The sequence below is a fragment of the Oncorhynchus kisutch genome, unplaced genomic scaffold, assembly GCF_002021735.2.
Source record: "Oncorhynchus kisutch isolate 150728-3 unplaced genomic scaffold, Okis_V2 scaffold3757, whole genome shotgun sequence".
NCBI classification, from domain to species: domain Eukaryota; kingdom Metazoa; phylum Chordata; class Actinopteri; order Salmoniformes; family Salmonidae; genus Oncorhynchus; species Oncorhynchus kisutch.
The window spans coordinates 290,869-306,668 of NW_022265702.1; the positions used below are offsets into that span (position 1 = coordinate 290,869).

The 15,800-nt window shown below is 42.1% G+C and overlaps 1 protein-coding gene across 1 annotated transcript in view; it reads left to right on the forward strand.

Moving 5' to 3' along the window:
* Positions 1 to 14,729, forward strand: part of LOC109884751 (calcium and integrin-binding family member 2-like) — a 38,321-nt gene extending 23,592 nt beyond the window's left edge. The window contains exons 4-6 of the mRNA XM_031820948.1: positions 2,527 to 2,674; positions 3,974 to 4,169; positions 13,277 to 14,729. Coding sequence (XP_031676808.1) covers positions 2,527 to 2,674; positions 3,974 to 4,169; positions 13,277 to 13,298 — 366 coding nt within the window. The 3' untranslated portion in view covers positions 13,299 to 14,729. The remainder of the gene's footprint in view (positions 1 to 2,526; positions 2,675 to 3,973; positions 4,170 to 13,276) is intronic.
* Positions 14,730 to 15,800: the final 1,071 nt, after the last annotated feature.

A 15,800-nucleotide genomic window follows, 5' to 3' on the forward strand; every position in this document is an offset into this window, starting at 1 on the left:
CACAACCCAAGGGGGGGCTCCAACCCGGACAGGAAGATCACGTCAGTGACTCAAGTGACGCACCACTCCTAGGGACAGCATGGAAGAGCACCAGTAAGCCAGTGACTCAGAGAGGGGAACTGACCAGGCAGAGACAGCAAGGGCGGTTCGTTGCTCCAGTGCCTTTCCATTCACCTTCACACTCCTGGGCCAGACTACACTCAATCATTGGACCTACTGAAGAGATGAGTCTTCAATAAAGACTCAAAGGTCGAGACCGAGTTTGCATCTCTCACGTGGATAGGCAGACCATTCCATAAAAATGGAGATCTATAGGAGAAAGCCCTGCCTCCAGCTGTTTGCTTAGAAATTCTAGGGACAGTAAGAAGGCCTGCGTCTTGTGACCGTAGCGTACGTGTAGATATCTATGGCAGGACCAAATCGGAAAGATAGGTAAGAGCAAGCCCATGTAATGCTTTGTAGGTTAGCAGTAAAACCTTGAAATCAGCCCTTGCCTTAACAGGAAGCCAGTGTCGAGAGGCTAGCACTGGAGTAATATGATCACATTTTTTGGTTCTAGTCAAGATTCTAGCAGCCGTGTTTAGCACCAACTGAAGTTTATTTAGTGCTTTATCCGGGTAGCCGGAAAGTAGAGGATTGTAGTAGTCTAACCTGGAAGTGACAAAAGCATGGATAAATTTTTCTGCCACATTTTTGGACCGAAAGTTTCCGATTTTTCCAATGTTACGTAGATGGAAATAAGCTGTCCTTGAAACAGTCTTGATATGTTCGTCAAAAGAGAGATCAAGGTCCAGAGTATTTATTTGAGACGACTGTACATCCATCAAGATTAATTGTCAGATCCATCAGAAGATCTTTTTGTTTCTTGGGACCTAGAACAAGCATCTCTGTTTTGTCCGAGTTTAAAAATAGAACATTTGCAGCCACCCACTTCCTTATGTCTGAAACACATGCTTCCAGGGAGGGCAATTTTGGGGCTTCACCATGTTTCATTGAAATGTACAGCTGTGTGTCATCCGCATAGCAGTGAAAGTTAACATTATGTTTCCGAATGACATCACCGAGAGGTAAAATATATAGTGAAAACAATAGTGGTCCTAAAACGGAGCCTTGAGGAACACCGAAATGTACAGTTCATTTGTCAGAGGACAAACCATCCACAGAGACAAACTGATATCTTTCCAACAGATAAGATCTAAACCAGGCCAGAACTCTAAACCAGGCCAGTCTGTGTAGACCTATTAGGGTTTCCAATCTCTCCAAAAGTATGTGGTGATCGATGGTGTCAAAAGCAGCACTAAGGTCTAGGAGCACGAGGACAGATGCAGAGTCTCGGTCTGACGCCATTAAAAGGTAATTTACCACCTTCACAAGTGCAGTCTCAGTGCTATGATGGGGTCTAAAACCAGACTGAAGCGTTTTGTATACATTGTTTGTCTTCAGGACAGGAGTGAGTTGCTGTGCAACAGCTTTTTCTAACTTTTTTGAGAGGAATGGAAGATTCGATATAGGCCAATAGTTTTTTTCAAGAGAGGCTTTATTACTTCCACTTTTAGTGAGTTTGGTACAGACCCGGTGGATAGAGAGCCGTTTATTATGTTCCACATAAGACACAGTAGAAGGGGACGCAGGACTTTACTCTGCATCTATTTACATCACCGTCATGGTTGAGACTCCATATTCCTCTTAGTAGTACCTGTAGCATGATGTACTACAATACCCATAATGCCCTGTATAAGGTACTGACTCACTCATGATGTACTACAACACGCATATTGCCCTGTATACAGTACTGACTCACTCATGATCTACTACAACACCCATAATGCCCTGTATACAGTACTGACTCACTCATGATGTACTACAACATGTATAATGCCCTGTATACAGTACTGACTCACTCATGATGTACTACAATACCCATAATGCTCTGTATACAGTACTGACTCACTCATGATCTACTACAATACCCATAATGCCCTGTATACAGTACTGACTCACTCATGATGTACTACAATACCCATAATGCTCTGTATACAGTACTGACTCACTCATGATCTACTACAATACCCATAATGCCCTGTATACAGAACTGACTCACTCTTGATCTACTACAATACCCATAATGCCCTGTATACAGTACTGACTCACTCATGATCTACTACAATACCCATAATGCTCTGTATACAGAACTGACTCACTCATGATGTACTACAATACCCATAATGCTCTGTATACAGTACTGACTCACTCATGATCTACTACAATACCCATAATGCCCTGTATACAGAACTGACTCACTCTTGATCTACTACAATACCCATAATGCCCTGTATACAGAACTGACTCATTCTTGATCTACTACAATACCCATAATGCCCTGTATACAGAACTGACTCACTCTTGATCTACTGCAATACCCATAATGCCCTGTATACAGAACTGACTCACTCATGATCTACTACAATACCCATAATGCCCTGTATACAGTACTGATTGTTCCTGTCCCTCTGCTCCTTCTTACAGGAGAACCCGTTCAGAAACCGCATCGTAGAAGTCTTCTCTGAGGACGGACAAGGCAACTTGAGCTTCAATGACTTTGTAGACATGTTCTCTGCTCTCTGCGAAACGGCTCCACGAGAACTGAAGACCATATATGCTTTTAAAATCTATGGTTAGTACTGGTTAGTACTGGTTAGTACTGAGTAGACTAGTATGTCTCCTATGGTTAGTACTGGTTAGTACTGGTTAGTACTGTGTAGACTAGTATGTGTCCTATGGTTAGTACTGGTTAGTACTGAGTAGACTAGTATGTCTCCTATGGTTAGTACTGGTTAGTACTGAGTAGACTAGTATGTCTCTTATGGTTAGTACTGGTTAGTACTGGTTAGTACTGAGTAGACTAGTATGTCTCTTATGGTTAGTACTGGTTAGTACTGAGTAGACTAGTATGTCTCCTATGGTTAGTACTGGTTAGTACTGTGTAGACTAGTATGTCTCTTATGGTTAGTACTGGTTAGTACTGGTTAGTACTGAGTAGACTAGTATGTCTCCTATGGTTAGTACTGGTTAGTACTGTGTAGACTAGTATGTCTCCTATGGTTAGTACTGGTTAGTGCTGTGTAGACTAGTATGTATCCTATGGTTAGTACTGAGTAGACTAGTATGTCTCCTATGGTTAGTACTGGTTAGTACTATGTAGACTAGTATGTGTCCTATGGTTAGCACTGGTTAGTACTGAGTAGACTAGTATGTCTCCTATGGTTAGTACTGGTTACTACTGTGTAGACTAGTATGTCTCCTATGGTTAGTACTGGTTAGTGCTATGTAGACTAGTATGTATCCTATGGTTAGTACTGGTTAGTACTGAGTAGACTAGTATGTATCCTATGGTTAGTACTGGTTAGTACTGAGTAGACTAGTATGTCTCCTATGGTTAGTACTGTGTAGACTAGTATGTGTCCTATGGTTAGCACTGGTTAGTACTGTGTAGACTAGTATGTGTCCTATGGTTAGCACTGGTTAGTACTGAGTAGACTAGTATGTCTCCTATGGTTAGCACTGGTTAGTACTGAGTAGACTAGTATGTCTCCTATGGTTAGTACTGGTTAGTACTGAGTATACTAGTATGTCTCCTATGGAGTCACTTATGAGAGTGTGTTTATTCTGTCTGTCTGTCTTTAGGTCTGTCTGTCTGAGTGTCTGTATGTGTGTCTGTCTGTCTGATGACAACTAGGACTCTGACTCATACTTACTCTGTTTTATCTTGCTTACTGAGTTACTAAGTTAGTTATTTAGTAACTTATTTAGTTAGGCTTTTTGAATTTCTTGCGGAACATCAGCAAACTGCTTCCGACCCGTTCTGTCCTGCGCCATTCAAACAAGTTTTGAATCTCTTAATTTCTCCCATTTTAAATCAAATCAAATCTCTTCATCTCATTTTTTATCTCTCTTCCTCTTTCCTGCGTGTCAGATTTTAACGTGGATAACTTCCTGTGTAAGGAGGATCTGGAGAAGACGTTGAACCGGCTGACTAAAGGAGAGCTGACCCCTGAAGAGGTCAATCTGGTCTGTAGCAAGGCCATGGAGGAGGCTGACCTCGACGGGGACAGCAAGCTCTCCTTCTCGGACTTTGAGAACATGATCTCTAAAGCTCCAGACTTTCTAAGGTAAGATGTCATGGATGTGGTCTGGTGTGTCAGGCTAGTGTATAATGTCTGGTGTGTCAGGCTAGTGTATAATGTCTGGTGTGTCAGTCTAGTGTATAATGTCTGGTGTGTCAGGCTAGTGTATAATGTCTGGTGTGTCAGGCTAGTGTATAATGTCTGGTGTGTCAGGCTAGTGTATAATGTCTGGTGTGTCAGGCTACTGTATAATGTCTGGTGTGTCAGGCTAGTGTATAATGTCTGGTGTGTCAGGCTAGTGTATAATGTCTGGTGTGTCAGGCTAGTGTATAATGTCTGGTGTGTCAGGCTAGTGTATAATGTCTGGTGTGTCAGGCTAGTGTATAATGTCTGGTGAGTCAGGCTAGTGTATAATGTCTGGTGAGTCAGGCTAGTGTATAATGTCTGGTGTGTCAGGCTAGTGTATAATGTCTGGTGTGTCAGGCTAGTGTATAATGTCTGGTGTGTCAGGCTAGTGTATAATGTCTGGTGTGTCAGGCTAGTGTATAATGTCTGGTGTGTCAGGCTAGTGTATAATGTCTGGTGTGTCAGGCTAGTGTATAATGTCTGGTGTGTCAGGCTAGTGTATAATGTCTGGTGTGTAATGACATGGAGGTGGAAAGAACTTCTGCTGCCCTATATAATGCTGCTTTCAGACAAAGATCATTTCTGCTGCCCTATATAATGCTGCTTTCAGACAAAGATCATTTCTGCTGCCCTATATAATATTGCTTTCAGACAAAGATAATTTCTGCTGCCCTATATAATATTGCTTTCAGACAAAGATCATTTCTGCTGCCCTATATAATGCTGCTTTCAGACAAAGATCATTTCTGCTGCCCTATATAATGCTGCTTTCAGACAAAGATCATTTCTGCTGCCCTATATAATGCTGCTTTCAGACAAAGATCATTTCTGCTGCCCTATATAATGCTGCTTTCAGACAAAGATCATTTCTGCTGCCCTATATAATGCTGCTTTCAGACAAAGATAACTTCTGCTACCCTATATAATATTGCTTTCAGACAAAGATAACTTCTGCTGCTCTGCATGATGCTGCTTTCAGACTGACATTAAACACAGAGAGAGAGAACCAATAGTACTTGATCAGAGCCTTTTTACTGCGGACCAATCAATCTATCAACAGTATTGTAAATCGTTTTCATTTGAGAGCCCAAACCAGGCGGAAAGAACTGGCTAGTAAAAACCTCTCCCATTCCAGAGAGCTTGATTTAGCTGGCCAATGATATGGCCCGTAAATCTGCCAATCACACGGGGGCGGCTGTAGATTGGCTTGAACTCTTCCTGGTTTCCATGGTTTATTGGTTGGAGCGTGTTGTCGTGGCAACCAGGTCAGGCCTTTGGCAGGACGCTGCTGCCTGTAACCAGAGACAGTGACAGATAAAACACGATGGCCCTGTAAGACATAAATAGAGAGAAACAACAACATGTCTCTCTCCTCCTGTAACAGGTGCCTGGCGAGTGAATGTTGTTATCCTCTCTCGGGTAGGTGAGACGCTAGCGTAAAAAAATACTAAATTCAAATATTTAACATTCTTCAAAATATATGTGTTATACATCAAAATAAAGCTTTAACTTCTTGTTAATCCAGCCGCTGTGTCAGATTTCAAAAAGGCTTTACGGCGAAAGCAAACATGCGATTATCTGAGGACAGCGCCCAGCATACAAACACATGACAATCATATTTCAACCAGGCAGGTGCACCACAAAAGTCAGAAATAGCGATATAATTAATGCCTTACCTTTGAAGATCTTCTTCTGTTGGCACTCCAAAATGTCCCAGAAACATCACAAATGGTCCTTTTGTTTGATAATGTCCTTTTTTATGTCCCAAAAATGTAAATTTATTGATTCAGAAATACACCGGTTCCAACTCCCCCAACATGACTACAAAGTATCTAATAAGTTACCTGTAAACTTGGTCCAAACATTTCAAACAACGTTCCTAATCCAACCTCAGGTACCCTAAAATGTAAATAATCAATCAAATTTTAAGACGGAATAAACTGTTTCTAATACCGGATAAAAACAACGTGAAGCGCACTCCTGTTCCCGCGCATCAAAACAGTAGAGTCCACCTGGAGTGACACTTACAATGAATAGGACTACTTCTTCATTTCTCAAAAGAAAAACATCAAATGAATTTCTAAAGACTGTTGACATCTAGTGAAAGCCATAGGGAGTCCCAAAGAAAACAAATTTTAAAATCCTATGACCTCAAAAAAAAATTCCCCTGGATGGTTTGTCCTCGGGGTTTCGCCTGCTAAATCAGTTCTGTTATACCTACAGACATTATCCTAACAGATTTAGAAACTGTAGAGTGTTTTCTATCCAAATCTACCAATTATATGCATATCCTAGCTTCTGGGCCTGAGTAACAGGCAGTTTACTTTGGGTACGCTTTTCATCCGGATGTCAAAACACTGCCCCCTACCCCAGAGAGGTTATAGACATTTACATGTCAAAGGGATACGTGGGGATTTCAGCAATGAGACCCTTTATCTAATTCCCCAGAGTCAGGTGAACTTGTGGATACCATTTTTTATGTCTCCGTGTCCGGTATGAAGGAAGTTAAGAGGGAGCCAATGCTAACTAGCATTAGCGCAATGACTGGAAGTATATGGGTGTATACTAGCATGCTAGCTGATAGACTTGTCCATTGTTTACACAGGAATGGAAATGTGTATTTGGCGCTTTGGCTCACAGTAGAGGGATAAACACAAAACATACACATTACACACATTTGAGTGAGGCTGGTTTACACAGGTAGCACAATTCTGATCCTTTTGCCACTAATTGGTCTTTTGACCAATCAGATCAGATATTTTGCCAATACCTGGGCTACCAGAGTAGATGCTCCTATGCAGATGGACTTTCCTCCAGCCACAGACAGCCAGACCTGCCATTCTAATAGACTTGTATTAGAACCATGTCATTGCAGCGTTAAGTTGTCAGTTTTCAACAACCTGTCAGTATCTTTAGATTCACTGCTGAGGTGTGGAATACTCTGACTGGCCTGCTGCCCTACAGACCCCTGGATCCTGCTGGATTTAATGGATTCATGGCCATCTCCCCAGCCCATTAGATGTAATGGATTCATGGCCATCTCCCCAGTCCGTTAGATGTAATGGATTCATGGCCATCTCTCCAGCCCATTAGATGTAATAGATTCATGGCCATCTCCCCAGTCCATTAGATATAATGGATTCATGGCCATCTCCCCAGTCCATTAGATGTAATGGATTCATGGCCATCTCCCCAGTCCATTAGATGTAATGGATTCATGGCCATCTCCCCAGCCCATTAGATGTAATGGATTCATGGCCATCTCCCCAGCCCGTTAGCTGTAATGGATTCATGGCCATCTCCCCAGCCCATTAGATGTAATGGATTCATGGCCATCTCCCCAGCCCGTTAGCTGTAATGGATTCATGGCCATCTCCCCAGACCATTAGATGTAATGGATTCATGGCCATCTCCCCAGTCCATTAGATGTAATGGATTCATGGCCATCTCCCCAGTCCATTAGATGTAATGGATTCATGGCCATCTCCCCAGTCCATTAGATGTAATGGATTCATGGCCATCTCCCCAGTCCATTAGATATCATGGATTCATGGCCATCTCCCCAGTCCATTAGATGTAATGGATTCATGGCCATCTCCCCAGCCCATTAGATGTAATGCATTCATGGCCATCTCCCCAGTCCATTAGATGTAATGCATTCATGGCCATCTCCCCAGTCCATTAGATGTAATGGATTCATGGCCATCTCCCCAGTCCATTAGATATAATGGATTCATGGCCATCTCCCCAGCCCATTAGATGTAATGCATTCATGGCCATCTCCCCAGTCCATTAGATGTAATGGATTCATGGCCATCTCCCCAGTCCATTAGATGTAATGGATTCATGGCCATCTCCCCAGTCCATTAGATATAATGGATTCATGGCCATCTCCCCAGCCCATTAGATGTAATGCATTCATGGCCATCTCCCCAGTCCATTAGATGTAATGGATTCATGGCCATCTCCCCAGTCCATTAGATGTAATGGATTCATGGCCATCTCCCCAGTCCATTAGATGTAATGGATTCATGGTCATCTCCCCAGCCCGTTAGATGTATACACTGTCTGGATGACCTTGCAGGGCCCCCTCTCTACTTTAATATTACTTCATGCAAAAGATTGTCAATTTCCAGCATTTGGCAGGGTAAAAAGTCATCGGTACAGTATCGTCCTGTCACCCGAGCCGCGGTCCAATGTGACATTGGTACTAGTTCACTGGCCAGGCCTTGTATAATGTCGGTATAGTAGCTCTATTAGCAGCAGAGTACTGTCCCTATATAGTGCACTACTTTAGACCAGAGTCAGTAGGACTCTGGCACCCTATGCCCTATATAGTGCACTACTTTTTTTTAATCATGGCTCAAGCACTGTGAATGGAATAGGGTACCATTTGGGATGCGGACTTGTTCTGTTCTGTGATTCTCTCCTCAGGAAAGACGCCATTTCTCACTCACACAGAAAATGGCTTTTGTATAATCTCAGCTGCAACTGACAGACTGGCACACAATACATATGAACAGGAGAGGAGAGGAAAGGAGGGGAGGGGAGGGGAGGGGAGAGGAGAGGAGAGGAGAGGAGAGGAGAGGAGAGGAGAGGAGAGGAGAGGAGAGGAGAGGAGAGGAGAGGAGAGGAGAGGAGAGGAGAGGAGAGGAGAGGAGAGGAGAGGAGAGGAGAGGAGAGGAGAGGAGAGGAGAGGAGAGGAGAGGAGAGGAGAGGAGAGGAGTTGTGAAATAATGTCAGGAATAAATCTGTCAGACGTTTCTAAAAGGAGATCTGGTTGAAGATGGAAGGGTTAATTCAAGATAGATGAATTCATGGCAACATAACTCTCTCAAGGTTTCTCCTCAGTCCCCTCCAGAGGTATCCAGTCAGCAGATATACTGTATCTATTGTTGATAAGGTTATTAGTCATGCTAGATGTATCCAGTCAGCAGATATACTGTATCTATTGTTGATAAGGTTATTAGTCATGCTAGATGTATCCAGTCAGCCGATACAGTGCATTCAGAAAGTATTCAGACCCCTTGACTTTTTCCACATTTTGTTACGTTACAGCCTTCTAAAATTGATTAAATACATTTTAAAAAATCCTCATCAATCTACACACAATACCCCATAATGACAGCACAATACCCCATAATGGCAACACAATACCCCATAATGGCAACACAATACCCCATAATGACATCACAATACCCCATAATGACATCACAATACCCCATAATGACATCACAATACCCCATAATGACATCACAATACCCCATAATGACATCACAATACCCCATAATGACAACACAATACCCCATAATGGCAACACAATACCCCATAATGGCAACACAATACCCCATAATGGCAACACAATACCCCATAATGACATCACAATACCCCATAATGACATCACAATACCCCATAATGGCAACACAATACCCCATAATGACATCACAATACCCCATAATGGCAACACAATACCCCATAATGGCATCACAATACCCCATAATGACATCACAATACCCCATAATGGCAACACAATACACCATAATGACATCACAATACCCCATAATGACATCACAATACCCCATAATGGCAACACAATACCCCATAATGGCAACACAATACCCCATAATGGCAACACAATACCCCATAATGGCATCACAATACCCCATAATGGCATCACAATACCCCATAATGGCATCACAATACCCCATAATGGCAACACAATACCCCATAATGGCAACACAATACCCCATAATGGCAACACAATAACCCATAATGGCAACACAATACCCCATAATGGCATCACAATACCCCATAATGGCAACACAATACCCCATAATGACATCACAATACCCCAGAATGACATCACAATACCCCAGAATGACATCACAATACCCCATAATGACATCACAATACCCCAGAATGACATCACAATACCCCAGAATGACATCACAATACCCCATAATGACATCACAACATCCCACAATGACATCACAATACCCCATAATGCACAAAACAAAACAAAAAAATTCTATGACATTTTTTGCAAATATATACAGATAAAAAACTGAAATATAACATTTACATAAGTATTCAGACCCTTTATTCAGACGAAGCACCTTTGGCATTGACTACAGCCTCGAGTCTCATTGGGTATGACGCTACAAGTTTGGCACACCTGTATTTGGGGAGTTTCTCCCATTCTTCTCTGCAGATTCTCTCAAGCTCTGTCAGGTTGGATGGGGAGCGTCGCTGCACAGCTATTTTCAGGTCTCTCCAGAGATTGCGTCTCGGCCACTCAAGGACATTCAGAGACTTGTCCCTAAGCCACTCCTGCATTGTCTTGGCTGTGTGCTTAGGACCTAACATAAGGTTAACATGGTCTCCTAAACTAAGTTCTTATCTCATTCTTGGTACCACTTAGAACCAAAACATTACCTCATCCAATGGCATATATCAATTGCCATTTGAGATACGCCCATCCCAAATACAATCTCTCCTGGACAAGCTCTCAGAGACAGTGAGCCTCCTAAGCCATATAACAAGATAAGGGCAACCTCAGAGGGGATATGTAATAGTTAGACACATTCCCAATGAAAATGAAAATGAAAATGAGCTTCCCCAAACTTGAAACTAAAACGTTGTTTATATCTGCCACTTAGGCTCTACACCCCTTCTAAAGCGGATTAATGTGCTTCATTTGAAGAAGTTATTTGTCCACATTAGTTGTGGTACAAACCTTATCAAAACACATAGGCCAATGGGCTAGGCTACATGAGGTGTGATACCAACCTTATTATAACATATAGGCCTATGGGCTACATGAGGTGTGATACCAACCTTATTATAACATATAGGCCTATGGGCTACATGAGGTGTGATACAGACCTTATAGGACTATGGGCTAGAGTACATGAGGTGTGATACCAACCTTATCAAAACACATAGGCCAATGGGCTAGGCTACATGAGGTGTGATACCAACCTTATTATAACATATAGGCCTATTGGCTAGGCTACATGAGGTGTGATACCAACCTTATTATAACATATAGGCCTATGGGCTAGAGTACATGAGGTGTGATACAGACCTTATAGGACTATGGGCTAGAGTACATGAGGTGTGATACAAACCTTATTATAACATACAGGCCTATTGGCTACATGAGGTGTGATACTAACCTTATTATAACATACAGGCCTATTGGCTACATGAGGTGTGATACTAACCTTATTATAACATACAGGCCTATTGGCTACATGAGGTGTGATACTAACCTTATTATAACATACAGGCCTATTGGCTACATGAGGTGTGATACAGACCTTATTATAACATACAGGCCTATTGGCTACATGAGGTGTGATACAGGCCTTATAAAAAGTTGAGAGGAAAAAAAGACACCGTTTCTTATGCTGGGCATCATTCACAAGTGATAGGCTAATATTGTCACCCCTCAGACTATTCTTGATTGAATCTTGTCTTTACATATACTAAATAATACATTGATGTGACATTAGTTTTGATTTAGAATGGACCATTATCATGCACCTGTATGGAAGCGGGTAGGGGGGAAAAAATACATCACATCTATAGCGAATAGAGAATGGAGGACGCTTTTTCCGTGGTTCAATTTTCATGCCAGCCAGGTGGGCTATACTCCTGTTGTAAAGAGAAGCAATGTGCTAAATATTAGGAGAGTTGAGAAGTAAATATACTAGGCCTAGCCTATAGAAAGCTGATGGGATCCTCCTCTTTTTAATAGAAGCCATCACTCTGTTTTCTCACGCAATTTCATAGCCTGTAGAAATGTTACGCAACATGAGTTCATGGGCTCTCATTAAGTGTTTGATTTTCTATTACATTTGCATTGATGTCAGACTGATTAGAGGGACAATAGAGTGCTGAGTACCAGGCAGTTAGCTGGTAGGCAACTAATGACCATCAGCAGCATCAGAGCTTGAAGAAGCCTAATTACCGTGACTAAATGGTCACGTGGAATTTGACTGTGACCTCCGGTGTGGCGGTAATACGGTCACTGCAACATTCTCATGTTCCTTTTACTGAGGAGTGGCTTCTGTCTGACTACTCAATCATAAAGGCCTGATTGGTGGAGTGCTGCAGAGATGGTTGTCCTTCTGGAAGGTTCTCCCATCTCCACAGAGGAACTCTGGAGCTCTGTCAAAGTGACCATTGGGATCTTGGTCATCTACCTGACCAAGGCCCTTCTCCCCCGATTGCTCAGTTTGGCCAATTGGACAGCTCTAGGAAGAATCTTGGTGGTTCTAAACTTCTTCCATTTAAGAATCATGGAGGCCACTGTGTTCTTGGGGGACCTTCAAATCTGCAGAATATTTGTTGGTACCCTTCCCTAGATCTGTGCCTCGACACAATCCTGTCTCAGAGCTCCACAGACAATTCCTTCGACCTCATGGCTTGGTTTTTGCTCTGACATGCACTGTCAACTGTGGGACCTTATATAGACAGGTGTGTGCCTTTCCAAATCATGTCCAATCAATTGAATTTACCACAAGTGGACTCCAATCATTATGGGGTATTGTGATGTCATTATGGGGTATTGTGATGTCATTACGGGGTATTGTGATGTCATTATGGGGTATTGTGATGTCATTACGGGGTATTGTGATGTCATTATGGGGTATTGTGATGTCATTACAGGGTATTGTGTGTAGATTGATGAGGATTTTTTATTTATTTAATTCATTAAAGATTAATTCTGTAACGTAACAAAATGTGGAAAAAAAAGTCAAGGGGTCTGAATACTTTCCGAAAGCCCTGTATATGTTGTTGATAAAGGGGACAACACTTGTAAAAGAAGACCAGCTCCACTGTTGACAGAATAACTAGCCTCATAGACAACCCAGTTAAAGTGATACATCACTCCAATGTTTTCAAGACCTCTAAAATGTTTTTCTATATTTTGTTGGATGAGTCCATGACGTCCCATCTGTTGTAAATGCAGCTGTGTAACTAACTATGTCCTTGTGTTGTGTTCTTTGTTTTTCCAGCACGTTCCACCTACGGATCTGAGGTGAGGTGATTCAGCCGCTCACATGATGAGGCTTTAGACAAAGACGGAAGAGGGGGGAAGATGAAGAAGAAGAAGAATGTGGTCGCTTTCTGGTTCGTCTGATGACGTCATCCCCGAAGACTCCTCCCAGAGTCTCTGTGGCCCCGACCCACAGCAGAATGACCCCTGACCTCAACCTCAGTACAGCATAGTGCCTACCAAAAAAAAACGTTAGTAGAGAAGTCTTGTGTTTCCCCAAGTCTATCTTCGATCGATGCGATGTTTGTACAAAATATAACATTGAGAAGAGAGAGAAAAGGGAAGTGGAACAAAAGGTTTGGCTTCGGCTGCAGGAAAATGGACCCGGGGGGATTTTATTCTCGGAAGCACAGGCCCTTTTTTTTGCCAACTCATGTTCTATAGGAAGGACATTATCGACCAACAAGACATTTCCATTTTTTCGGAAGAGAAGATCATTAATGCATGGTTGTTTTCTCTTATAATCAATTGTAAACTTATTTAAAAGATGGAAACACAAACAGACTCCAAATGGAGATAGAAAATGAACCATTGACAACGAGGGGCTAATTTTTATACCTGTAGGGCTTAGCTACAACACAACCTATAAGCAGTTTTCTAGAAGATGTAGGATTTATTTTATTTTTTGGCAGAATTGTTAGGTTTCTTCTTTCTTTAAACTGACCTAACCTTTTAAAGTGTATACATTGTATGAACACTGACTGACAACAATTCGGAAGTGGATTGAACAACAAGATATTTTCTGTCTGACGGTGTACGGAAGAAAAAAAAAAACAGTACGATATATTAGTATATGAATTATTACAAGCACAGTTTTAGCACCGAGGGCAAAACAGTTGAAGAGCTATGCAATATATCTTTATGAAATGCATGAGTGTTACATAAAATTGCAAATAGCTATTTTTTTGTTTGTTGCTCCAGTCCAAGTATATATAGTGGGTTTTGTACTGCTGGATCACAATGACAATCAGAACCTGTGACGTAGTGGTAACATTAACAAATAGGTGGGTAAACGCTGAATCGCCGTTTCGCGTTGAGTAAAAGTAATGCTCATCCTCTATGCTTTCAACTCTCTTTATATTTTCCTGCATTTCAAAAGGTGGGAGAAAACTCACGCGCACAAAACAAACTAATATATAAAAAGGCGCGTTGTTTTTTTTTTTTTTTTTTTCAATGTGCGCTTCCCCGCTCCTCTAAACCACGGACCATAATGTTACCTAACTGTTCCGCAGTTAAAGGAAGGGCTCTGTTCTCTGTCTCATCACCCCTTCCGTTATGTTATGCTATGTTACCTTGTCCTGCCTGTCAACTTGATATAATGGCATTAACATCACTTAAGATAATAACGTGTTCAGTCTTTCATATGATAAGAGCATTTGGCTAGACTTTGATTAAATACATTTTCTGTTTGCTTCGATGTTTTAATGAACCTTCTTTTTTTGGGGGGGGGGGGGGGGGGGGGGAGTTGTCATTGTTTCTCCTGGTATTTCTTGTCAACCTCGTGAGTAATAACATTTTACTTCCAACATTAGCTTGAGATGAAACTTGCTAAAAGATGACAAAATGAAAATGCCCCAATATACACTTTAATTTAGATAGGATAACTATCCAGTCATTATCCATATCTGCATGGCTGCCTCAAGTCAATCTGCCCAAACAAAAACTGTTATAGCTCACTCAAAACTACATATCCTTTTTCAAAACCAACTATACAATATTTAATCTGGGCTGGTTGTTTCCTTCAAGTTTTTTTCAGTTAAAGCCAGCGTCACTGTCCTCATCTCCAGCTCCCTTTACTGTCCTCATCTCCCCTTTACTGTCCTCATCTCCAGATCCCTTTACTGTCCTCATCTCCAGCTCCCTTTACTGTCCTCATCTCCAGATCCCTTTACTGTCCTCATCTCCAGATCCCTTTATTGTCCTCATCTCCCCTTTACTGTCCTCATCTCCAGCTCCCTTTACTGTCCTCATCTCCAGCTCCCTTTACTGTCCTCATCTCCAGCTCCCTTTACTGTCCTCATCTCCAGATCCCTTTATTGTCCTCATCTCCAGATCCCTTTATTGTCCTCATCTCCAGATCCCTTTACTGTCGTCATCTCCAGCTCCCTTTACTGTCCTCATCTCCAGCTCCCTTTACTGTCCTCATCTCCAGATCCCTTTATTGTCCTCATCTCCAGCTCCCTTTACTGTCCTCATCTCCAGCTCCCTTTACTGTCCTCATCTCCCCTTTACTGTCCTCATCTCCAGCTCCCTTTACTGTCCTCATCTCCAGCTCCCTTTACTGTCCTCATCTCCAGCTCCCTTTACTGTCCTCATCTCCAGCTCCCTTTACTGTCCTCATCTCCAGATCCCTTTACTGTCCTCATCTCCAGATCCCTTTATTGTCCTCATCTCCCCTTTACTGTCCTCATCTCCAGCTCTCTTTACTGTCCTCATCTCCAGCTCCCTTTACTGTCCTCATCTCCAGCTCCCTTTACTGTCCT